This window comes from Peromyscus californicus, unplaced genomic scaffold, assembly GCF_007827085.1.
Source record: "Peromyscus californicus insignis strain IS unplaced genomic scaffold, ASM782708v3 Scaffold_11__1_contigs__length_118956290, whole genome shotgun sequence".
Lineage (NCBI taxonomy): Eukaryota > Metazoa > Chordata > Mammalia > Rodentia > Cricetidae > Peromyscus > Peromyscus californicus.
Genome location: NW_026294402.1, coordinates 756,544 through 783,331, shown reverse-complemented (window position 1 = coordinate 783,331; position 26,788 = coordinate 756,544). Strand labels below are relative to the sequence as shown.

General features: G+C 36.0%; 1 protein-coding gene across 4 annotated transcripts in view; it reads right to left on the bottom strand.

The window, feature by feature from the left end:
* Gucy1a2 (guanylate cyclase 1 soluble subunit alpha 2) overlaps nucleotides 1–26,788 on the bottom strand; it is a 479,074-nt gene that overhangs the window by 285,967 nt on the left and 166,319 nt on the right. For all 4 annotated transcript variants that reach the window (XR_008221288.1, XR_008221289.1, XM_052751411.1 and 1 more), the window contains exon 5: nucleotides 7,601–8,086. Coding sequence is in view for 2 of the 4 variants with exons in the window: in XM_052751411.1 (XP_052607371.1) it covers nucleotides 7,601–8,086 (486 nt within the window). In the remaining 2 variants the exon portion in view is untranslated. The remainder of the gene's footprint in view (nucleotides 1–7,600; nucleotides 8,087–26,788) is intronic.

Here is a 26,788-nt window from a genome sequence, read left to right as displayed (position 1 = left end):
CTGACAGCCTTGGGACCTACATGGTAAGCAGAAAAAAAAAAAACAATTCTGCAATTTATACTCTGATCTCCAATGTGCACCATGGAACTCATGCATAATAAACAAATAGGCAAGCAAGCAAACAAATACACAAATGTAATTTTTAAAGTGTACATAGAAAGTTTACACTTTCTGTGTAAAATATTCTATTATGGACATTTATCTGTATTTACTTCTGAATTCTGTGTTTATTTATTAATGTAAGTGCGTCTCTCACAATTCATGCTTTGGAAAAAGAAAATCTTAATGCTCACTTCAACAATATGAGGAGGCAGAGCCTACTAGAAAGTATGTGGCTCAAGAGGACTCCACTCCTATGAACTGATTATTAGCACCCTGAATCGTACTTGTGGGTGTGGGTTGGCTATCTTTCCTTTTTGTCTTTGTAGTGTGAAGATGCAGCATGAAGCTCACAACAAATGCTGGTATCTTAATAATATTAGGTTTCCTTGCCTACAGAGCTTATAGAGAATGTATTTATCTTCTTAAAAATCAACAACAACCACAAAAAAATACAGGATAAGATATTCTGTTGTAGCAATAGAAAAAATGATGGGATATATAGACATCATCTCACAGAGTTAAGAAAATATTAAGACTCTGCAGTTAGCCGGGCGGTGGTGGCACATGCCTTTAATCCCAGCACTTAGGAGGCAGAGCCAGGAGGATCTCTGTGAGTTTGAGGCCAGCCTGGGCTACCAAGTGAGTTCCAGGAAAGGCGCAAAGCTACACAGAGAAACCCTGTCTCGAAAAACAAAAACAAAAACAAAAAAAAAAGACTCTGCAGTTGTCCTGGGAGGATTTCTCATTGAGTAAAGCATTGGCCATGCAAGTATAAGGACCCAAGTTTAGATGCTGTGGTGTTTTGAAAGACAATGGCCCCAACAGTGGTGGCACTATTAGGAGGTGTGGCCTTCTTCGAGTAGGTGTGACCTTATTGGAGCAAGTATGTCACTGTGGATGAGTCTCATATTTGAGGCCTCCTATGATCAAGCTATACCCAGTGTGGGGGACAGTTCAATTTCTGTTGCCTGCAGATCAAGAAGTTTCTTCTACAGTACCATGTCTGCCTTCATGCCACCATGTGCAACCATGATGATAATGAACTAGATCTCTGAAACTGTAAGTCAGTTCCAGTTAAATATTTACCTCTATAAGAGTTGCTGTGGTCATGGAGTCTCTTCACAGCAATAGAAACTAAGACAGGTGTCCAGAACTCATATAAAGCCAGACAGAGAGTATTTCCACAACCTCAGCTTACATATGTGAAATTCTCAAAAGATACACTTAAACAGTATATTAAAAACAAATCGTTAATGTTGTTCAATTTCAAGAGTTCATTTTACCGAAAATTCAAGCACTAATTTATGCTTTGAAAAATAGAAAAATATTTATCTACAGTTTGTAAACTAAAGTAGAACAACATGCATTATAAATAAATTGTTCATGAACATAACAGATTCTGTGACTCATATTGTATTCATGGAGATTGAGAGCTTATGTAGTCAAAACAGAATTTTCAATGGCCTAAGAATTTCCCAAAGAAGTCAAGATATCTGGCAATTTTCATATTATATTAATTCTAAGAGTATCCACAAATATCTTAAACAATGGATAGCACTAATTAACTTTATTTTCTTTGTTGGTTCAATTCCTAATCTGGGATCTGATTTAGCAGGTAAGAGCTCAGGAAACATTGCTACATCCTTCAAGGAAATAATACAATTTGTGTTCTCTTTACCTCTGTGGAGACATCTTGTGTCTCTATCGGGGCCAATGTGTGCTGATGCTTCATTCCATGACATGCTGCTTGCCTTCCAAGTCCTATAACCCATCCTCTTACACCCAGCCTCCAGATTTTATGGACCTTAAGGGTGTGCCTGGACTTTTGTTCCTTCTTAATTTGTTTATAGGTTTTTAAAGTGAATGATACAAGGAATAAATTCTCAAAAAAAATGAAAACAAAATTAAAATCAAACCACTCTTTGGAGGTCCACAGGAAGCTACAAGCTCTCTGACTCAGGGACTGTCATATAAAGCAAACTCCACTCTTTCCCAGAGCCAGTGCTCAACCTTTTATTCTACAGTAGGGAAAGGCAAAACGTCTGTATCCTCGGTCCATGATTCCTGAAGACAGATGTAGGGATGACCCTGGTCACAAACACTCAGATATATGCTCAAGGCTTCTAGGCCTGCTTGTTCCTAAATGCCACCACTGCCTCCTCCCAGCATCTTTCTAGCTTTGACTTAGGCATACATAGCAGTTGGAATTTTGTTGGTTCTGGTTACATTGAAATAAAATTTCAAAACCTTAGAGAAAGAGAGAGAGAGAGAGAGAGAGAGAGAGAGAGAGAGAGAATCAACATGATTCAAGTTCTGATTTATTTCCTGAAATGCCTGAATTATCTAACTTGTCACAAGTTTGGTTTTGTTTTGATGCCATAGGGACAGTGTGACAACTCCTTGTTATAAGGGACCAAGTGACATCATTTACATTTTTTTTCAGTTCTAATAAACACTGGGTATACAAAGGAATACCCATAGATTTTCAAATATAACATGTAGCTCCCCCATCATATACCTAGGTGTACTTGTCTAAAAAAAGAAATGTCAGCTGACATTATATTTATTTTTCTGTACCAGATACTGTTACAGGGTATGATACTAGAGAAAAACAGAGTTAAGGAACCTATTAAGGATAGAAATCTGGATGAGTGGGAGAATCCAGCTTTCTCTCTGCTTCTTTCTTATCTCACACCAAATTTGTTGCCAAAGTTGAAGTGGAGAAGTAAAAGCTACATTGCATTGTTACTCTCTAAAGCCTCTACCATTATTCCTATGGTTTCCTCTATTGTCAACAGACATTAATTTCATAAGTTAGAATTACTGGTTCTTCATTGCTTGCTTTCTATGTGCTATCAAATTAACAATGTATGACATAGTACATTATTGATGATATATATATATATATATATATATATATATATATATATATCCTTCTAATTACAAAAGGATCAAAATTATAACATGAATTTCCTCCAAAATACCCGGGTCTTCCTTAGTATCCACACACCTGTAACATCTTGGCAGCCAAGCCCTACAAAGCATTTAATTTTTTCATGGCTTGAAATGTGCTCAGTAAAATCCACAGCTTCTTTCCACACCTCCCACTTTAGAGAACACTGAATTATTTTAGCAGAACCTTCTTATCATGGCCTAGATTTGCTGAATTCTTCCACTCCAATAATAATTCATCACCACATCTCTGTAATAACAGTGAAATGCTAAAATATGAGATGGGCAGCCACATGTTTAAAGACTTGGGTCTCACTGTGTTGCAGCCAACTTTGAATGTGTTCTTGAGATACTCCCTCAAGTTTGTTTTCTATTTTCATTCCACTTTATCTGCTTTATAATATAAATGTGGCTTGGACATTTTTTCTCTGGGACATTCTATTCAAAACCTATAATACTTTAAATCTAAAGTTTTATATTTTGTATATCAATGGGGTTGCTTAAAAAATGACTTTTGGGATTTATGTTATAAGTATCCATGGTAAATGAAGGCCACATGAGAATAGGAAGAAGCAAAGTGCTAGAGAGGCCCACAGAAATCCACAAAGATACCCCCACAACAGACTGCTGGCAATGGTCAAGAGACAGCCCGAACTGACCTACTCTGGTGATGGGATGGCCAAACACCCTAATTGTCGTGCTAGAAACCCCATCCAAAGACTGAGGGATCTGGATGCAGAGATCCATGGCTAGGCCCAGGGTGGAGCTCTGGGAGTCCAGTTAGCGAGAATGAGGAGGGTTTATATGAGTGAGAATTGTTGAGACCAAGGTTGGATAAAGCACAGGGACAAATAGCCAAACGAATGGAAACACATGAACTATGAACCAATGACTGAGGGGTCACCAACTGGATCAGGCCCTCTGAATAGGTGAGACAGTTGATTGGCTTGATCTGTTTGGGAGGCATCCAGGCAGTGGGACTGGGTCCTGTGCTCATTGTATGAGTTGGCTGTTTGAAACCTGGGGCCTATGCAGGATTGCTTGGCTCGGCCTGGGAGGAGGGGACTGGACCTACCTGGACTGAGTCTACCAGGTTGATCTCAGTCCGTGGGGAAGGCTTTGCCCTGGAGGAGGTGGGAATGGGGGGTGGGCTGGGGAGAAGGTGAGGGGAGCGGGAGGGGGGAGAACAAGGGAATCTGTGGCTGATATGTAGAACTGAATTGTATTCAAAATAAAAATAAAAAAATTAATTAAAAAAAGGAAAAAAAAATAAGTATCCAACAATTCATAGCACATATTAGTAATTAGTCTAGGGTATACAACAGCATAATATAAATATGCTTAAGAATAAACTTGAATGATTTCATGATAGAAAGTAAACAGGTACAGGTCAGCTAAAGAATTGCCCATTTACATTCTTTCTAATTTATTTCTCATAATATACTTCTGTTTATCCTTTTTTTCACTCTCTTTAGAAACAGTGTGTGTGTGTGTGTGTGTGTGTGTGTGTGTGTGTGTGTGTGCGTGTGTGCGTGTGTGTGTGTGTGTGTGCACTCACTTACATGCACATGTATTTGTGTGTGCCAGAGGTTAACTTCCAAGTATCTTTCTTCCTCATCCCCTCTCTTATTATTTTGAGAAAGAATCTCTCAGTGATCCTAAGAACTTCCTGTTTCAGCTGGCCTAGCTAGCCAGTGAAGACACCCATCAGGGCCCACCTGTCTCTGCTCTCTGAGCACCAGGGTTACAGATGCATACCACCATGCCTGGCTATTGTGTGGGTTCTGTGGACCTTAAGTCAGATCCTCATGCTTGATAAACATGCTCTTTTCTGCTTGGCCATCTCAGTCCCATCTTTCCCTTTCTCCATCCTCATCATCACTGTGACTTCAGCACATATTGCACCTCGATTGCCAAAACACACCTCATTTTAACCCAAATAAACACCCAAAGCTGTCCCATCTACCTATTGCAGATCCATATAACCTTAGCATTGAATATGTTAAAAACAAATAGCCCTGGAATTGTATGCACTCATATTTCATTACTTAAATTTGAAAAGCAAGTTTACTTTAAGAAAATTTGTGGTTTGAAACATATCTGTTTAATTAAAAGCACACATATACATGTAGTGGGTATTCATTCCACTTATGGCCTTGGGCTGTCCAGGCAGCCAGCTGTCTGTCATTTCTTGTAATTTTTCCGAAGTTGCTTGCTTGCACTTCCTGTTTACTCAGGTATACTATTTCCCTTCTCAGGTCTTTGATGGGGTTAAAGACTTGATGATCGCAGTTACATTCCTCTCATATCTTGGCTAAGAGCATATCAGGTACTAGATTTAGATTCTTCAGGTTAGGACAGCTTTTGGAGTAATCTCTGTAATTTGCCATTTAACTATGATCTGGACATTTAGTTTGTTTCTTGATTGATGCTGTTCTTATTTTTTGTAGTTCCATTTTTGTGTTTATGTATTACCTTTTATTTCTCCTGGACAATACTTGATAATTGTTCTTATTATATATAGTTTTGTATTAGGTTTAGAACTTTCTTATTTAGACAAAAAGGGGAGATGTTTTGGTTATTCATTCCACCTATGGCCTTGGGGTATCAGCCCCGAGGGCATGGCCTCTTGGCTAGTTTAAGATCTGGGGAGAATGTATGCTGGGCCCCTTCTGTCTCATGCTCTTGGATGGTGAAGACCGAGTCAGGTGGTGTAAAGCAGTGTGGGACCAGTTCTCAGTCTTCTAGGGACTCTGCAACTGAATTTGTCTTGCCCTGTATCAGTGAGCTGTTCCCCTATATAACCCATTAACAAATAGTCCTTTTCTCAGTAATCCATGTATTTCCTGCATACATACACATAAACATGAGAGGTGGAAAGTACAGTTAAGTATTGAAATGAGAAGATCAATTTGCAAGTTAAAGCTTACAGGTAGTTATTTATGCCTATAGGAATGTTTTCTTGGTTTAATAACATATGGGAAAATTTGAAGATCATGCATGATATTTTCACAGACTTATTTTTCCTTTGAGGTGTTGTAGCTTATCTTAGGGGAAGGAATATCAGATGTCTATGAAAGCTGATTATATTTTTAAGCTTCAAAACTGTTTTGTTATCCTCAGAAAGCACCACATTTCTCCTATTTCTCTTCAAAGCCTCCTGTATATTTTATTTAAACTATGAATTTCCATGTATTTTCTAAAATGAATCTATTTATCTATTTTTTTCACTTAATTATATAAACTTAGAGTTAAAAAATGCAAGCTGGAGGAGACAAATACTGAAAGCCAGTGATTTAAAAAAAAAACAAGATTAATGGTTGCAATAATATGAAGGATGAAGTATGAAGGAAGAAAGTACAGGCAAATTTGGGCTGATTTCTTCTCTTTTGAGAAATATCAGGACCAAAGAGTGTTAGGATTGGGGTGTTGCTCTAGCTTAGAACCAGACATGGAGCTACTTTTGTAACAAATTATGCAATATAAATTACAAAGAGGTTAAAGGCAATTTGTAAAAACTCTTATTTTATATAACAAGGCATATTTCACATCCTTCCTCCACACAGAATGCTTACCACTCGCAGGGTAAGTGAGCATCTGCTGTGTGTTCTATTTAATGTTCTATGTAGTCTCATTTTTCCAAGGAGACACATCTTAATGAGAATACCTCTTGAGTCATAATCCAAGACAAAAATGAAACACGTAAATTCTTTCCAAATCTGTTTATATGCTGCTTAGACAAGTATATTAAAACCCTGCCATTCACCATTTGCTTAAATTAAATGTCCTTGCTGCCCTTCACATAAAAAAATCCCTGCACTCTGACATTACATAATCTGTGTAAGAAATCCATGCAAACTGTTTATTTATTAGGTAAGTAGAGGTTGAACCTCTGGAAGTATGGCTACAGTTTTAATAAGAATTCACACAGAGTTGGCCAAAACTAAATCATAAATGGTAGTTGTTACTCATTCACGAAGTCTTTCCATTTCAAAGTTGAAAACATTAAGGAGCTTCTAATTGAGAGCTATTGACCATGTGGGGAAGAATGAGAATACTTACATATATTCTTTTAGAATTAAAGGCTCTCACTTCATTGACACTGTGAAAATGCTGATTACCCAAAGTTAAATAATACAGTCCATATTTAACATCACTTGCTATTTCCTTTAATCCATCAAAATAAAAAATTCTTAATCTATACTGGAGTCTCACATTTTAAGCAAAAAATTATTATGTGGTTCAAATTTGCCTCATATCACATGTTTAATTATTTAATAATACTGAATATAGAGGAGCAGCTGTGCAGAACTGTTTTTCTTAAAGAGCAATATCAGAGTTGTTGAAGCCAATATTGTAACATGAAATAATGAAATTTTGCTAAGTCTAGAAAATGTGTATTGTATACAAAATTTCTCTTTGTGTGTATATATATGTATAACATGTATAATATATATAATTCATTATCGAGTTTAAGTTAGTATGTGTTCTTGTGAGTTGTTTGTTATTCAATAGTACTTATATAGAAGTAGCTCATCTTTATTACCTTGTAAATATCCAAAAATCCACATTGGTGGTCAAATCTGGTGTAGAGTTCATTGAGCATGCTGATAACCTGCATGGGAGTACACTGGGCACATATGGCTGTGAAGCCCACAATGTCTGAGAAGAGCATGGTGACATCATCAAACTTTCTGGCTTGCACTTGCTGTCCTTGCCACAACTGTTGGGCTACATCACCAGGGAAAATGGAATACAGTAGATCCACTGTCTTCTTCTTCTCTTCTTCAAGGGCCTGGTGAGTTCTTTCTAAGGTGGCCTTTAATTTATCCATCCTCTTCTTCAAGCCATCCTGGGCCTTTGCTTGCTCTCCAACTAAAATGACATCTCGGGTAGCATCATGAATAGGGATGTCTGAGAGATGTAGTCCTCGGCCCATAAGTTCATCCAACTTGTCCACACATGGAGAGCCCAGAAACAAAATGGCATTTGATTCTGGAACATGAATCATTTGTCCTTTGATTTCCATCACCTATGAAATAGACATGGAATTTTGATCAGTTTTCCTCATAAGCAGGTCAAAAAATTAATATATTACCTAATGACTAAGAGGAACAGAAATGTTTTCTTTTGTTTTGTATGGATTGTTGTTTTCACACTAGCAAATTTTCAACTGATTTAAAGTCAGTATAAATGTCATTGTTCATAATAGAAATAATTGTTTTGTATCTTATTATAAAGATGGTGACAGAATACAAAATGAGGTCAATGAAAAAATGAAATAGGAAAAGATTTTTATTCAAGATGGAAATATTCCCAACTCAAAACCTTCAGCTTAATAATAATAGAATCAGGATAAATTCACATGTCAAAATATCTGTACTTAACTGTCATTAAAATAGCACTCCCTTCAAAAACTAAATCTGGGAGCTTAAGATGAACCATAACAATTATTTGGCTTTACATGCATAATTTTTCAACCAGTTACAGTACTTGGGAAAAGTAGCAGTCATCACAATGACTAAATTAAAAGTAGTGGGCAATTTTGTAAGCTTAGAAAAAAAGAATTTAAACCAGTGATCTGTCATTAAGCCATCATTAGCAGAGAGAAGCATATCCATAAAACAAAACATACCCCATAGATATCAAATTAGAATAGCACTAAAGTCAGTTAAGAAGGTATAGTAAAGGGAAAAGTAAAACAATGCCATCTTTTCCTTTTTTGACTTTTCACAAAAGTCAGGGAATTGACATTTAATGAAAACAAACAAACAAACAAATAAAAAACAAAACAAACCAGAGCCAGGGTTATGATATCTCAGTTTGGGGTGCTACTAAAAACTGGCAGAGTATAGCCACAGGACATGACTTCCATGAGTTGTTTAGGTTAGATCAATACACTTCAGAACAGCTGGATAGAAAGATACCTGCCTGTAAGCACCTAAGATGAAAAAACGACCAAGAGCTGATCAACCCTGAGATTGCCTCTGTCATTCCATGTCATCATCCATTTCCACAGAGAATATGCTCCACACATTTACTCTCCATTATTGTTTATAAAAAGCCATAGGCTATCTTATGAAGCTAGATACCAAGAATAAATACAGGGTAAAACTATTCACCATTTACCACAACCTTGGGGAAGGGAATAAACTGAACTCTGGCTTGATGTTATGAGTTTAAAGAAATGAGTTCTCAATGCTCACTTTATAAAGTCCAGTATTTTACCCTTTCACTCCGTGTTCTCTCACCAGAGGAGATATTGAATGTTTTTATTTACTAATATTGTTCTGAGTGATAAAGATAAAGAAACCAAATAACATTTTCTTTTTCAAATATTTCACAGTATATTGATGAACCCAAATTATATAAGCCAGAAAATTATGTGATGAGAAATCATTCTCAGTTCCACACAAGTGGGTTTTCAGAGGACTGGAGGCCATGTTTGAAATTATTATCTTGTAAAATATTTCTGGGTTGTTTCATACATTCCTAATATGCATTTTGTGGCAAAAGTATTGGTAATGTCATGTATTTTCCTATTGGAGGATAGTAAGGGCAAAAAAGGAAGAAATGCATAGTTTATCCTGTCATAGTTTAAAAATTAGTGTATATTGTGCCTGCTACTGAGACTCTTCTGTTGGATTTTCCAACTTCAATATGGTAGTTTTTCCTTCATCTTATTATATTTTATTTTTTCATGTTTAATTGTTATCTCACAGCAACCAGTTCTTTTCTAATAAAGAAAGGGAATAAATCTGTAGTGGAGGGGGAGGAAGTAGAGGTAGAAAAACTGTAATTGGGATATATTATATGAGAAAAGAATTGATTTGTGGTGATATATTGTGTACCTTAATAAACTTATCTGGGCATCAGAAGATAGAGCCAGCCACTAGATTAGACATAGAGGCCAGACAGTGGTGGCACACACCCTCAATTCTATCACTTGGGAGGCAGAGATCTGTGTGGACCTCTGTGAATTCAAGGCCACACCAGGAACAGAGTCAGGCAGTGGCAGCACATGCCTTTAATCCCAGCATTTGAGATCTCATGCCTTTGCTTGGAAAGCACACATGCCTTTAATCCCAGGAAGTGACATGGCTGGGTAGAGAACAGTAGGTATATAAGGCCTGAGGAGACAGGAACTAAGCAGCAGTTCAACTGAGACCCTCAGGGGTGAGGACTCAGAAGCTTTCAGTCTGAGGAAACAGGATCGACTGAGAAGTTGGAAAGTGAGGTTGGCTGTGGCTTGTTTTGTTTTTCTGATCTTTCAGCTTTCACCCTAATATCTGGCTCCCAGTTTGTTTGTTTCTTAATTAATAAGCCCTTTTAAGATTAATATTATATGAATCTTTAACAAAAGAAAAAAATTAGTACATTGACTACTTACTTAAAATTTAACAAAGGACCAAAAGCTTTCTAAACCTTAAAGAGCTTATAATCTTAAATCGTAGTGGTAAGCTCTGGTGCATCTGGATTTAAACTTCCTCTCCTCTATCTCTCTCATCCTCACTCCTTTCCTTCCACCCTCCTGTTTTCTTCACTGTCTTTCCTGTCTTACTTCTTTCTTTCCTCCCCTTTGATTTTGGATGTATTTGTATTTTATCCTTCTCTTTCCTTTGGTTTTTGTTCTTACTGTCTGTCTCTCCTCACCACATTACTCCACTGCCCATCTGTTCTCCCTATGTTTCTCCTCTTTGTCTTTCCTTTTACTTCCTAGGTATCAATGGCCACATTTTCTGTCATATTTGACATTTTTTTGTTTTGATATTATCCTTTATTTTATGACTTCTCTTTAAAGAGATCAACTGAACACACTGGAATCAATCCATGTGTGTTTCCACAAATAATATTCGTCATTTGATATGTGAGACAAAGTATATAAATAACTTTGTTTAACATACAAAGAAGCTGAGTTGAATAGTTTGTAACTGTGGTGAATCTGGGAAGAAATGACCAAACACATTGTACAAAATTCTCAAAGAACTAATAAATATATATATATATATAAATATTTTTATTTATTTATTTATTAGTGGCTATTTGTTAATTTTTTAAAATCTTGAACTTCTACAGATTTTGAGAGAAAAACATATTCACCATTTATATTAGAAAAAAGTAATTTAAAAACTGAAACAAATAGCTTCCCTTTTAAGTAATTTTTATTGGTGAATTCTTCTCTTATTTAAATAGAAAGCTGGAATATTTGTATCACTGTCATATATTTTTTTCTAGTTGAAAAACAACACAAATTTTTCTTCCTGAATTGTTTTGTTCACTATCAGTTCCTAAACCCAATATTTGCATGTATTAACTAAGCAATGAAAAAATACTCCTCTAGAAACCACATTTTTTTCAGAGAAACCAGAATTGTAGAAAACTGTCCCAAATGTAAGGTTTATTACATACCCAATAATATTAGAATTTTTAAAAGATAATAGCCTAATAAAAATAAGTATTTTCCAACATCTATAAGAATTCAGAAACTAGAAATCATAAAAAGAGATTATTTGATAATAAATTGTAAAACAGGATTGAAAGTCATTGAATTAGAATTCTAGCTCAGTTCAGTCCAGTAATTCATGCTCTCAAACCCTAGTTTTCATTATGCTTGAAAGAGAAATGATGATAATGATTCTGATGAGGATTTAACTAATACATTTTTTGAATACTTGCTTTTTGGTTATGCACAGAATTGAGGAAGCTTGATAGTTGTAGGGAAAGAGAAAGAGAACAATTACAATTTTAAGTGTAAATTATTGTGATGACAAAGAAACTTTAAAGAGATGTCCTCAACAAGCAGTTAAAGGAAGAAAAATTGGTACATACTGATAAAGTAGCTGTTTATTCATCTTATCAAGAAACTTTCTGGATGTGGCTTTGATATTTTTTTTTTCTGAGATATAATTTATGGAAACACACAAAGTTATATGCCCTCTGATTTTCAAGAATTAAAATGGTTTCTGGCCTGGTTTTTTATTTTACAGAGTAATAATAACTTTCAAGAGACTAGATCTTTTGGAAAAAAGAATAGAAGACACAAAGTTTCCAGGCAGAGAAGCTTCTACTCTGTATTAAGGTTCTTGTTCTCACCTCCTAACACTGCCACTATTTTGCATGACTAAGGCCACAAGAAAGGATAAGACTGACAGCAGAGGTACAGGGCCAGCAGCAAGCACCCTTTATACAGGCTGAATGTCCCTCCTCCATATAAAGATACCAAGACACTGCCTGTCAAAATGTGTTCTATATTATCCAGTATCTCTATTATCTAACATCATTACCAAGGACAAGTTAGAACAAAGATGAATGTTATCACCCACTCAGATAAACCTAATAAAAGTAATTCCACACTAAAAATGTTTAAGGTTTAGTAGGATATAGAGTCTTCTAACACAACAGGCAGACTATCCTGAACATAATAGAAAGATAAACATTGATATAAGGATCAGAAAAATTACAACTTGAAGGAAAAAAGACAATCAATTGATGCCAACTATGGTGATATTTTATTTTGTACTAAAATGTTATTTGTATGTTAATAAATAAAGTTGCCCAGGGGTCAGAGCTATTAGCAAGCCATAGGAAAGCCAGGTGGTGGTGGTGCACGTCTTTAATCCCAGAACTTGCTAGGCAGAGCTAGGTAGATCTCTGTGTGTTCAGGGATACAGCCAGCACTGGAGATACACGCCTTTAATCTCAATACCAATAGAGATATTCTCCATAGAAGACCTGGAGGTCTGTACAGACAGGCAGTGATGAGGCGGTCATGTGGTTGGGTTTACAACCAATGAGAAGGCAGAACCAAAAGTCTTTATAAAGACTTTAACACAGGAAGTAGCTCTCTTTCCGAGAGGTAGGACCACCGCAGGAGGAAGGGTAAGGTTTTAGCTCTTAGCTTTGACCTCTTGACTTTCTTCTTTGCATTGGTTCTGTGTTTCTTATTTAATAAGACTATTGGTTACATCTACAGCCAACACTGAATTGAGTCAGATGTGGGAATTACCTATTAATAATTTTAAAGCTAGGAGTCAGACGGAATAGAGAACACCAATAGAACATGGCCCACTGAATCAAGAAAGCAAGGCTCACAAGGGCTCATAGAGACTGAAGTAGCAAGCATAGGGCCTGCATGGGTCTACATCAGGTCCTCTGCTTATATGTTATGGCTATTTACTTGGTGTTTTTGTGGGTCTCCTGACAGTGGAAGCGAATGTGTTTCTGACTCTTGCTTACTCTTGGGAATTTTTTTCCTATCAGTGGAGAGTCTTGTCCAACTTCCATATGAGGGCTCCCCCCCCCACCCCGGTTTTTCGAGACAGGGTTTCTCTGTGTAGCTTTGGCGCCTTTCTTGGAACTCACTCTGTAGCCCAGGTTGGCCTTGAACTCACAGTGATCTGCCTGCCTCTGCCTCCCGGATGCTGAGATTAAAGGTGTGTGCTAACACCACCCGGCCATATGAGGGTTTTTACCTTGCCATAATGTATCTTGTTTGTCATGTTTGGTTGTTGTCTTTTGAATGCTTGTTCTCTTCTGAAGGGAAATGGAGGGCATGGATCTGATGGACAGGGGAGATGGCAGGAAACTGGGAAGAGTGGAGGGAGAGGAAACTGTGATCAGGATGTACTGTATGAGAGAAGAATGTATTTTAAGTGGAAAAAAAAGAATTTTAAAACTGAGGCTGTAGAGAAGGCTCAGCTGTTAAGAGCAATTGCTGTTATTGCAGAGGATGGCTGATTCCTAGCACCCACATGGTTGCTCACAATCATCTGTAAACACTCCTGGGATCTGATATCCTTTTCTGATGGCTACAGACATCAGATTCACACATGATGTAATGCTATGCATACAAGGATGTAAAACAGTAATAAAATTAAAGTATTTTTTAAAAGAACTTTAAGAAAACAGTAAAATATTTCTGCAGGCAATTACAATATCTTTACAAATGATTTTTTTTTTTTTGTGAGACAGGGTTTCTCTGTGTAGTTTTGCACCTTTCCTGGAACTCACTCTGTAGACCAGGCTGGCCTCCAACTCACAGGGATCCGGCTGCCTCTGCCTCCCGAGTGCTGGGATTAAAGGCGTGTACCACCACCGCCCGGCACAAATGAATTTTTAAAATGTCCAGGAAATATCAGTAAAGCAATAAAATACATACTTAAACAAATGGAAATTATCAAACTGAAAAAAAATGGAGTTACAAAAATAGAAAACTCTTTGGGTGTGCTCAAAAATGAGTGGAGATGACAGAAGAATTTTACTCAATCTAAAGAAGTGAGAAAAAATAGAATTTAAAAAAAGGTTCCTGGAACCTGCAGGAAAATACAAAACAAACTTTTACATTTATATTTCAAGTTTACATCATGAGAGTATCAGATATACAGGTGAAATATGTCAAAATGAAAAATGTATTAGGTGAAATAATAGCTAAAAAGGTCAAAATGTAATGAAAGTCCTAAAAATGAGATTCAACATGCTAAATGGATCTCAAATATATTAAAAATCAAAGACATAAACTATAGGACTCAGCAAAATTGAGATTTTTTTGAAAATTGAATAAAAAAGCTCTTGAAATTAGCCAGAGGGAAATGAAACATTTCTTTTATTTTTAACTTAATTTTATTTTACAATATAATTTAGTTCTACATATCAGCCACGGATTCCCTTGTTCTCCCCCCTCCTGCCACCCTCGCCTTCCCCCCAGCCCACCCCCCCCATTCCCACCTCCTCCAGGGCAAAGCCTCCCCCGAGGATTGAGATCAACCTGGTAGACTCAGTCCAGGCAGGTCCAGTCCCCTCCTCCCAGGCTGAGCCAAGCGTCCCTGCATAAGCCCCAGGACCTACTCTGGTGATAGGATGGCCAAATACCCTAATTTTTGTACTAGAAACCCCATCCATCCAATGACTGAAGGAACTGGATGCAGAGATCCACGTCTAGGCCCCAGGGGGAGCTCCTGGAGTCCAATTAGTGAGAAAGAGGAGGGTTTGTATGAGTGAGAATTGTTGAGACCAAGGTTGGATAAAGCACAGGGACAAATAGCCAAACGAATGGAAACACATGAACTATGAACCAGTGGCTGAGGGGCCCCCAACTGGATCAGGCCCTCTGAATAGGTGAGACAGTTGATTGGCTTGATCTGATTGGGAGGCATCCAGGCAGTGGGACCGGGTCCTGTGCTTAGTGCATGAGTTGGCTGTTTGAAACATTTCTTATCGGCAACAAATTAAATTATCACTATTCTTTTCACCTTAATTTATGAAAAGCAGAAGAAATCAGGATGTAATTTTTTTCAAGTATTGAAAGTAAAACACATCCTATCAACTGAATTATTTATCTGGAAGCCATCTATCAAGAATAAAGAGGAAATAAAAAACAGAGTTGGATACATATGTGTGTATGTATGTGTCAAAGCTATAACACATGATACTGGCATATGCATAGACTGTGGAATCTTTATAGAGCATGCTAACAAACATGATGTAGACTAGTCTTCATCAAAAAGTGGACTTTCATTACATTTTGACCTTTTTAGCTAAGATACAGTGGGAAAAGGATGGTCTGTTTAGCGATTCTGTTGGGAAAATTAGATACTCCATGTGTATAAGAATTCAGGGTGATCCATGCATCCCTCTTAGGGTCCTCCTTCTTATATAGCTTCTCTGTAGCTGTGAGTTGTAGTCTGATTATCCTTTGCTTTACATCTAGTATCCACTTATGAGTGAGTATACACCATGTTTGTCTTTCTGAGTCTGGGTTATCTCACTCTGGATGATATTTTCTAGTTCCATCCATTTGCCTACAAATTTCATGATGGAGCAGGAGGAGGGATGAGGTGAGGATCTGTGGTTGGTATGTGGAATGAATAAAAATTTCTTAATTAAAAAAAAGAACAAAAACAAAAAAAGGAATTCAGGTAGATCTTTATTCCATATTATATAAAAATCAACTCAAAGTTTTTTGGACTTAATCATAGATGGAAGATATGAAACTACTGGTAGAACATGTGGAGTAGGTGTTCTTTATCATCTTGGGGGGGCAATGATGTTTTTAACTATAACTCTGGAAGTATAAGCAACCAAAGCAAAAATGAACAAATGCATTATAACAAACTAGAAAGTGTCTTTACAACAAATAAAGCAATCAACAAAATGGAAGGAAAACCTAAAGACTGGGATAACAATTTGCAAATCATAATTTAGTAATTGCTTCAGATCAAACAAAATACATAAAGATATCAACTAAACAACAAATAAAAAGGAGGAAAATCCTAAGTAAGCATTTCTCAAAAGAAGTTGTACAAATGTCTAAAAGGTGAAGTCATGTATATTTTCAGTTAAGAGATGACCACATATACAACAGCAAACTTATCAGGAAAATTAGAAAAATATTTCTCCAGGATAGCATTTGAACAAAACTTAAGTGAGATAAGGCACATTAAAAGCATATCTCAGTACCTATCTATATATGCACTCTATAACTACCAGCAATTATCACTGTTGCTAAGTATTATGACAATAGTAATAAATATAGCTAACACATGAGAGACTACAATCAGGAAATGATAATGAAAGTACGTTGAAGAGGAGGGGTGTGTGTGTGTGTGTGTGTGTGTGTGTGTGTGTGTGTGTGTGTGTGTGTGTGTGTTTAATTTGCAATGTTGGGAATTGAAGCCAGGACCTTCTGCATACTATGCAAACACTCTACTCCTGAGGCACATACCCAGCCCAATGAGTTATGGTATTATTTTACAAAGTTCTATTGAAAAGGCATAGAATGTGTATGCATTAAAATAAACTGCAGCATTAAATTCATGGTGAAAACCTAGAGATAAAGATCTATCAGTAATGTTTCAGCTCACTTTTATCAACTAAAAGAAAATTTCAAAAACCATGTAAAATGCTACATAAATTACAATATGATGATGAAACCTGAGTTTACATTGGTAAAATGTTTCCTATACACAGGTCTTCAGAATATGTTTTCCAGGCCATTCTTGTGAATATAAACAACGTATGAAAAATTCCTTCACAAGATAATTCAGCTGTAGAAATACCTCCTAAAAGCTGCCTGTGACAATGAGAATCATGTGGGTTACTGAAATAGGAAGGAAAGGTACACTGACATAGATGAAAGAATGAATGAAGTCTAGAGTGAAGGGTGACCAATCTGATTATAATAGAGACTAAAGAAGAAAGCTGCTTAAGTTATGGACGTGTGAGTAAGTTATAACCATCAGAATGTGAGTCTGGTCTATAATATTCTTTCTCTCCTTTCCTAAGTAATCACAGACTCCATTTTGTCTAAGGTGATAAATCATATAGAAGGAGAACTTGCATGCTTCAAGTCTCTTTTGCAGGTGGGATACTCAGGAAATGCCTAACCTGCCTCAGAACTAGGGTGTGAGCAAGAAATACACTTCACTGTGTTAAAGGACTAAGATTCATGTAGCACATAGCAGTGTTTGCCTTGTCTAAGACAACTGATCTTGGTAAAGATCACTGACCACCATCTTCACCACACACTTCAGAAGAGATATAGGCTTGTGTCTTCTCAACAGCAGGACCTGGGTAGGAAGAATTCATCATGATCCTTTCCCAACTACAACCTGATTATGTTTACTTTTTTCTCTTGAATGTGCCCACTTTAAGGTACTGTGTCCTATACATTGATAATGATTTAGTTTCCCAAGAAAGACAAAATGATTGTATTATCATAGAGTTAGTAGTAAAGCTCAGAGATTAGATGAAGGTCAAAATGTAAGTGCTAGTATTAACAAAGAATTGAGAATATTTTGAGAGTAAGAATAACATATGCAAATACACACACTCATAGGCATGAAATTCTTAATTGTTGACATGACTCTTGTACTTTTGGCATATTACTTTGGACAATAATCAATTTAAAATGCTTCTGTCTTTATAATATGGTTAATAAGAACATTGCTATGAATGTCTTTAAAAAAGATGTTTTTGTCTTTACGCACAGCAAAGCATGAGAAGAACTGAGAACAGATAAGCCTTTTTTCTACAGTGGAAGAAAAACCAAAATTTGAGATAAATTTTAAGGAAAAAATGACTTTTCCTTCTTCTTTCTCAGGGAGACATCAGAAAGAGACAAGGTTTTAGTTGAACATAATAAAAGTTCAATATTTTATATTGATAATTTCCAATCATTTGAGTAATTTGTTTATTTATTAATGCATCAGTAACTTTTCATGGCTTAGGAATATAGAATTAACACCATATTTCCATAGATAGCTACTCCAGCTACAAAGTCTACTTTCAGGTTATAAACTATGCCATCATCTTTCATTCACTGTGTGGGCTTCTTGGATTATATGCTGTACCCTACCTAGGTTACTCACACTGTCCTCTTTCTAGTGCCTCACAGTCAAACACTCTTATCTCCACTCTCCCATCAGTTGCTTTCACATTTTCTACCTCTCATTGCTTGCCTAACTTCCTTTTTATACTTCAGATCTCAAATGTGTCGTGGAGTCTATTTTTGGCTATCTGATCTAAGTTGTCTGTTTAAATTCCTAAAAAAATTCTATGTACCTTTTCTAAAAACACTCAAACTTGAATGATACCATTAAAGTCTGTCTTTTCAACAAAATTATAAATTCTATGTGGACAAAGATCATATTTTTTGACTCATGTCATTTTTTAATTTTGACACAAGAATACTACCTAGAAAACAGCAGGCGTTCAATAAATGATGGTAGGTAAATGAATCAATGAATCACTTTCCCCTATTCCTAGTTTATACTTATGTAATATGTATTTCATATTATTGATCCCAAATCAAGGTTCCTGATAATAAAGACATTTTTGCAGTCTATTTTCTTTAATAATGCCAATCATAAAGTATGTGTTAGGTAGTCATATATTAATAACATTGCCTTGACTAAAACTTTTTACAGAAGCACAAAAATACCTGACACACAGTTTTCTATACTTCACTGCTTCTTAGAAAATTCTTAATACCTAGCACACATCAGTGCCTGCATAGATGTATAAACATACATGTAAAGAAAGTAAGATCATGTCATTATTTCCTACTTTCCTAATTGCTTCTTATATATACACCCAATTTATTACTATCAGATAGTCATTGTTTGCTTAACTATTATTTTCTTTCTGCCTTCTGTGCCCAGTCCTGAACCCCAGGAGGACCAGGATAGACTGTATACCTTGGCTTTCATGTACTATGGCTTCCACTTGGGATTAAATGGTAGTGAGTGACAAGTGACCAAAGGAAGAGAGAAAATCTGGTTTATTCTTTCTCCTGGTTTACTTTGTACTAGAATCTGGTTTGGACACTGGCTGTATTTTTCCATCAAAGACCAAAGCATTTATAGTGGGCCCTTCACAGTTAACATTGTTAAAAGCTTGTATTCCTGCCTTTTGCTTCAGCAGCATTAAAAATGTCCATGGGTCCCACTGCTGATAGGGAATTATTCACCATCCCTTCTTAGTTTCTTGGAGCTTGTCCACAATTATATTCTTATCCACTTTATTTAAAACTATCTTCAGTCATGCCTTTTGAATGTGCCATTAAGTTCTTATGGGGCTTTTGACTAGTACACCAATCAACATTAAGGTAAAATTATGAAATAGGCATTCTCTGGGCTGGCAATATGATAAAACAATAAAGTACTACATTCTATATCTAAACCTCTAAAAATGACATTCTAGTCACATTTTTTTTGTTCCTGATCACTGATATTTCAATTAAGAGTCAATAGTCTGTCTGTAGGGGACCAGTCCCAACATTTATTTACCCCAGGGTGCTATGGATATCACTCTGTATGCTGTGAATGTGTTGCTCTGATTGGTTAATAAATAAAATGTTGATTGGCCAGTATCCAGGCAGGAAGTATAGGTAGGACAAGCAGAGAAGAGAATTCTGGGAACAGGAAGGCTGAGTGAGAACCCTGCAAGCCGCCAGGAGAAGCAAGATTGAAAGATACCAACAAGCCAAGAGCCACGTGGCAAAGTATAAATTTATAGAAATGGGTTAATTTAAGATGTAAGGTATAGCTAGTGAGAAGCCTGAGCCAACAGGCCACACAGTTTGTAATTAATATAAGCCTTTGTGTGTTTACTTGGGTCCAAGTGGCTGCAGGACTGGCAGGTAAGAGAGATTTGTCCTGACCATGGGCCAGGTTGGACACAGGAAAACTTCAGCTACACCAGAGACTCTTGAGGAATGAGAGATAAGAGACTTAGAAGTAAAGAGGGGAGAGAAACAGATAGAAAATACAGGATCACCTTGGGTGGACCTGGATCCTTATCCACCTCTGCCCAGAGCATTATTCCAAAGGGCTATTTATAACAATGCCAAGGGGAGGGGCAAAGGACCTCCCCTTTGCTAGTTATAGCCATGTGTAAACCCTTATAAACACCTGGCACTCGGGCCTGTGATCCAATCAGCCTCCTCGGCAGTCCTGCTGGTTACAGTCACCAATAAACTCAGTGGGCTCCAACATCTATCAAAGGACAAAATTAATACCAATAATCACTATGGGCTAACAAAAATAGTTCAGTAACTAGTTTTCAAATGTAGTTGCATGCGTATGTAGAGCCAGGTTTTATGTGAAGTCAATTTCTGGAGGACCGCTTAGAATGCAGGTTTGGATTTAGTCATTCCTGTTGGGGGCTTGGAGGTCTTTAGAAGCCTCTGAGGTGCTGAATCTTCAGCCAAATGAAGCTCCTGTTTTCTAGACCACAATTGGTGTAGCAAGGTCCTCAGGGTCTGATGGTATCTGAAGCAATGCCTCCAAGTCAGTTTCAGGAACATAGGGAAGGCAGAGAGGTCAGGCCTCAAGGAATTTGACTCTTATAGCTTTACATACATCTCATTTACATATTATACCTCAAAGTAAGACTCTAGTCAGGTATTAAAAAAAATTATAAACCACTAAAATACTACCCCGATGAAGATATTGAAGTGAAGTCAGTAGGTAGGATGGTTTAGCAACAGTTTCTAGCAAATTCATAACAGAAACAGAATTAGAATCTTGATCTTCAGATTCTGAACACATAGTCCAAAGATAGACTGCTTGCTAAGCATATATGACATTGTAAACTCCATATGTAGCACCCCTATCTCCCCAGAACAATTAAATCTAGGTCTCTATAGTTACTTATTCTTGTCCTTGATTTTATTTTTTAATTCTTGTCTTCTCATTTTTCTAGTGTCATTCCAGAGGTATTAGGAATTGTTCACTTTTACATAGACTATTGAACCTTGTTCCTGCAGAATATCTTGAATTTTTTAGTGAAAAACACATGTCATTTAAGCCACTATGTTCCTCCCCCATGGAAAGGAACATCTCCTTAAAAGGAACTCCTAAGCCATGTCTGCAAACACAGTAAATAACAACAACATTTTGTCTTTAAATTTGACTAGCATTGCTTTGCCCCTATGTTAGGGAATCCATGGATATAAACATGTTTAGCCTCAGGTACTAATGTAGATGTCCATTTTAAAGTAGATATGAATATGAAGCCCATACTATGTGGGATGTTACTTATACAATTTTTCTAAAATGTAATAAAGGAAGAGCAAACATCTCCACAAGTTTGTTTTCCATCTTTTCAAAGTGTATGTACTTTCAGATTAGGGATATGTACAAGGCCTAGGAGACAGATATTATACCTAACAAATTCAATAGTATGGATGGATTATCAATATTTACTCATGTTCATCTTCAATTTGGTTATTCTCTAAGGATATCAAAGTTGAAATGTTACTGTGATCTGAAGGTCTGAAAAAGCTAATTTTATGCCTTTCACCTGACAGCTCTCTGTGACTCATTGCCCGTAATTACTATTCCTTCAGAATATTTACAACAGGCTTCTTGTGTCTCATAACCAGTGTTTACAGATGTCTGTAGTCAAACACAATGAAAACCTAGATTATATTTTTCTTCTCCTTTCCAATCTCATTGCTATAGCTGACATATTTTGAATAAACGGTTTTTCTTAATATCTTGCCACACAGAAGAGGGTATAATTTACTTTACAAATGGATGTAATAGGGTTGGAATGAATGGGGCTTATTGTGTTGCAATGATTAACTGTGGGACACCATAAAAAACAGCATGTTATTCCTACAATCACAGAAATACTTCTGCCTACAATTCTTACAAATTATTCTACTTTACTGCCCCATTCCTCAAGTTAACTTTCAAATCAACAAGTCAAGGGGAAAAAAGAGAGCCCTATACATGAATACAAGTGACCAATCCATGCCATCAGTAGATGTACCCAGCATGCTATTTTCTCCACTGAGAGTTAACCCCCTCAATTTCAGGTCCAATACCCTTTTAAAGTAGAGTTACCTAGTTCTCCCAAAAGTTATTGTCTCTGGCTGTCCAGTAAAGTTACCTTGAAAAGCATTAAAATACCAATACCCAGAGTCCACCTCAAAGCAAGCAAAAGAGAAAGCAGTTATCTTATATTTCACAGATGCAATGCCCTCTTCCTGTTTAAAAATAAAACACAAAGATCCCCAGGCAGATTTTTGAAAAGATATTCTTCATTCTCCCTCAAAAGTTAGTTTCCAAATCTTTCAGGTACTGCTCTCTACATTTATATTGCATTTTATATCTTAGACTAGAGCTCTCTATATTCATATATCATTTTATATCTTAGGATAATGCTTCCTATAGTTATATACCATTTTATATGCACAATTGGATTTTTCTTAACTTTTTATTTTAAGGAATTGAAACACACCCAAGGCTTGTTGGTGCAGAAAGCATGCTGTGTGGATTTTCATCGTTTTTCTGACTGATCCTGTAGGCATTCTCTCCTATATTTGAAGACTTTGAAGAGAAGACTGACATGGGTACATTTTATATGAGTTCCTATTGCTCAGGAGATAATTGGCTTATGTTTGTTCCTTCTCTTTAAGGTAGACTTCATTATAATTGAGTAGATAGGAAAAAGGAAGGACTGGGGACAATTAGGCAGTTACAGATCCTTTTTAATCTGTTCATAGTTATGTCTAAAATGATTAGGGAATAGAAAGGAAAAGTCATTAATATGTGACCACTAAAAGTAATGATTAAAGAGTCACTAGTGATTCTAAACTCATTCAACAAAATGCATTACATTGTTCAAAGTATTAAACCATAGATAATGTAGTAATAACCAAATGAAGAGCTTAAGGGCTGATACCTTTACCAAGCAGTCTAAAACCAATAGTAAAAATGGGAAGCAGAGCATGCTGGGACATCTGTAATCCCAGCTTTAAATGCTGAGGCAGGAAATTCAGAAGTCCAGCCTGACCTGTCTTGGAGTACAAAATAGTAACATGCCTCTTGCTGTTATGGAACTACCACAATCTTAGCATTCAATCCATAAAATTCACTTATTCTAATCATGAAAATGTAGATGACAAATTTGTTAACATTACAAAGAAAGAGACAATTTAGAAGAAAAGATGCTAAAGAAATCTGAAATTAGCTGTTGAATACTAAATTGGATTCTAAGAAAAATAAGCTATAAATATAATTCTTGAGATAAACGGATAAATTTTAAGACAAGTTTTTTGAGACAGGGTTTGCTGTACACCTTTGGAGCCTGTCCATTTTGAGACAATCTTATACTTAGGATATATGTTCAGAGTTAGTTATTGAGGCTTAGTAATGTGATTGTTACTATGCAGATAAACCTTGCTCTTAAAAATACAAACTGAAATTTTAGAGCTAAAGGTAGATTTTGATTTCAAATCCTAAAGGTTTAATAATTCCTAAAACTTTAGAAACACATTTTGCTGGTTTCCAAATATTTTATGGTCTCAATATTCACAGTTCAGTCAAAATTATGCCTTCATCATAGGGAAGCTGAAGGAGGAATACCCAAGCTTGAGGCCAGTAAGGGGCCAAAGAGCAAGAGACCCTGTCTCAAAAAGTCAGAACAAACCAACTACAAAATGTAGCTTAATATATGAAAGGACTTGATGTGAGGCCATGGGTTTACCCTCCCATATCACAAACTTAAAAAACTTAAAAAAAAAAAAGATGGAAATAAATGTGAGATTCTGTGGGCAGTGATGTAGTTCAGTTGATAGAGTACTTGCTTCGCATCACAAAATCTTGGGTTTCATCCCCAGTATCTTATAATTGGGCATAATGTCACAAGACACAGATGAGGAAATGTGCTGTACAGGGGATGATCACTGTTGTTTTCTGGCCAGCCAGTCTAATGGGAAGAAAGTGAGCTTCAGTTTAACTGAGAGACAGTGATAGAGAAAGACTTCTTGGACACTAGGAAGTGGTGTTATTTGAAAAGTTTAGGAGATGTGGCCTTGTTGGAGAAATGTATCACTGAAGTAGGCTTTGATTTTTTTCAAAAGGCCAAGGTATCCCAGTGTTTCTCACAGAGTTATTTTATAATATTTCAAAAGAAAAAATGGACTCGGGATACTGAGATGGCTCAGTGGGTAGAGGTGATTGTTGTCAAGCTTGATGACCTGAGTTTGATCCCCAGAACACACATGTGAAAGGGGAAAACCAATTCCCACAATTGGTCCTCTAACCTCCATCATGCCTAGTCCATGCTATGCAGAGGATTATGAACTTAGGGGCATTGCAGGTCTTTGTGCATGCTAGGTTACACTCTACACCCTGAATGACATCCCCTGACTTTATTTTTTAATAATAATAATTTTCAATAATAATACAATTTAATAATAATAATAACTAATAATACAAGAAAAATCAACTCACTGAAGAATGAAACCGTGAATATTATAGTTGATTTCAACAGTTGAAAAGGAATCACTAAAAATGAGTTCTATAACATTTTCATTGCACAAAAAAGGAACCTATTATCCATTCCTGGGTAATCTCCACTACCCTGGGCATCACTGTCACCCCAGCATAGGAAGCCACTGATACATTTCTTCTTGCCCTAGATTCAGTTTTTTTGAACATTTCCTATAAATGGAATCAAACTCTCATGTTTTCGTTTGTGACTTTTATAATTTTAGAATGTACATTTAAGCCTGTGATCCATTTGGATTTAATTTTTGTTAATGTTATAAGGTAGGCATCCAAATTTATCCTTTCTTATGAAGATAATTAGTAGTCCCTCCTTAACAATTTGTTGGAAAAAGACTGTCCTTTCTGTCTGAATTGTAATGACATCTTTCCAACAATTGAATTAAGTGTAGAACTTATACTGGACTCTGACTTTTATCTTACAGGTTTCTATGCCTATTCTTATGCTAGCACCACAGGCCTTGGTTATTGTAACTTTGCAATAAATTTTATGATCGATAAGTAAAAATTCTTCAAACTTCAATAGTATTTTAGTAATTCCAAATAAATTTTAGAGTCAATGTATTACTTTTCTTAAGGAAAATAAAGCTTCAATTTTATAGAAAATACATTGAACCTGTAGCTCATTTATGGTACTTTTGTCATTTAGTCAACATTAAGCCTTAATCAGATATCCTTCCATTATTTAGGATGTTAATTTATTTTAATATTTGTGTATAAGTCTTAGGCTTGTTTGGCTATATTTATTTCAATTATTTATTCTGATGCTATTATAAATATAATTCATGTTTTAATTTTCATTTTGAATTGTTTCTGACACTGTATAGAAATGTAATTTTGACTAGCAAGTGACATTAGATCATCTTGCTTGTCAAATATCATCTGAGACTGCAGATAGTTTTAAATTTCCAATTTGAAGAACTTTTTTGTGTTTCCTACTTAATTGTACAAGCAAGACTCCCTTAAGTAATGGAGAACAGAAGCAAGTGCATATATCCTCATGTACCTCTTAAAATTAAGAAACATTTCATGTTTAAAATCAATAACAATGTTGGATGTGAGTTTTTCCAAGGCACCCTTTAGTAATTTGAATAAGTCATCTTTCTGTTACTATTTTAGTGAATGCTTTGTTATGAAACAAATGTTCCATTGTGGAAAGATTATTTTTCCCTCCATCTGTGGAAAATATTAAGGGTTTTGTTCCTTCTTGTATTAACACAGTTCTATACTGGTACTTTAGATGTTAAAAATAGGCATTTCTGGGCAAATTTTATTTGATATATAGTTTTTTAAGTTGCTACATTCAGTTTATAATTTATTCATTTTTGATTATTTGTACATGTGTGAATTTTGTGTATATATATGTCTTTGTGAGTGTAGGTGCTTGTGAAGGCCAGAAGAGAGAACCAGATCTCCTGGAACTTGAATTACAGGTGATTGTGAATGACTTGACATTGGTGCTGGAAACCAAACTCTGGAGTACTGTAAGGGCAGAATGTACTCTTAACTGCTGTGCCACCTCTCCAGCACTTTAGCTTAGCTTTTTATTGAGAATTTCCATCTACATCAGTATTCATAAAATAAACAGATTTATAACTTTATTCTCATCTTTGATCTTGGTGTGAGGGGAATTCTGGCTTCTTGGTGCACTTGAGAAGTTTTCACTTCTATTTATTTTGATAGTTTATGATTGCTGATATTAATTCTTTAAATATTTAACTACCAACAAAGGTTGATTGTTTCCTTGTTTTGCTCTCATTTTATGTAAGAAGCATGATGACAGGAAGAATCACAATAAACAGAGATTAATGTTTACTTGATTTTTTCAACTAAGAAATTATGAGACTTTTAGTGATTTTGTTATGAATTTCTATAATTTATAAGTAAAAGTGTCAGTTCTACCTGTTGCAAAAGATTAATTTGGAAAACAGAAATAG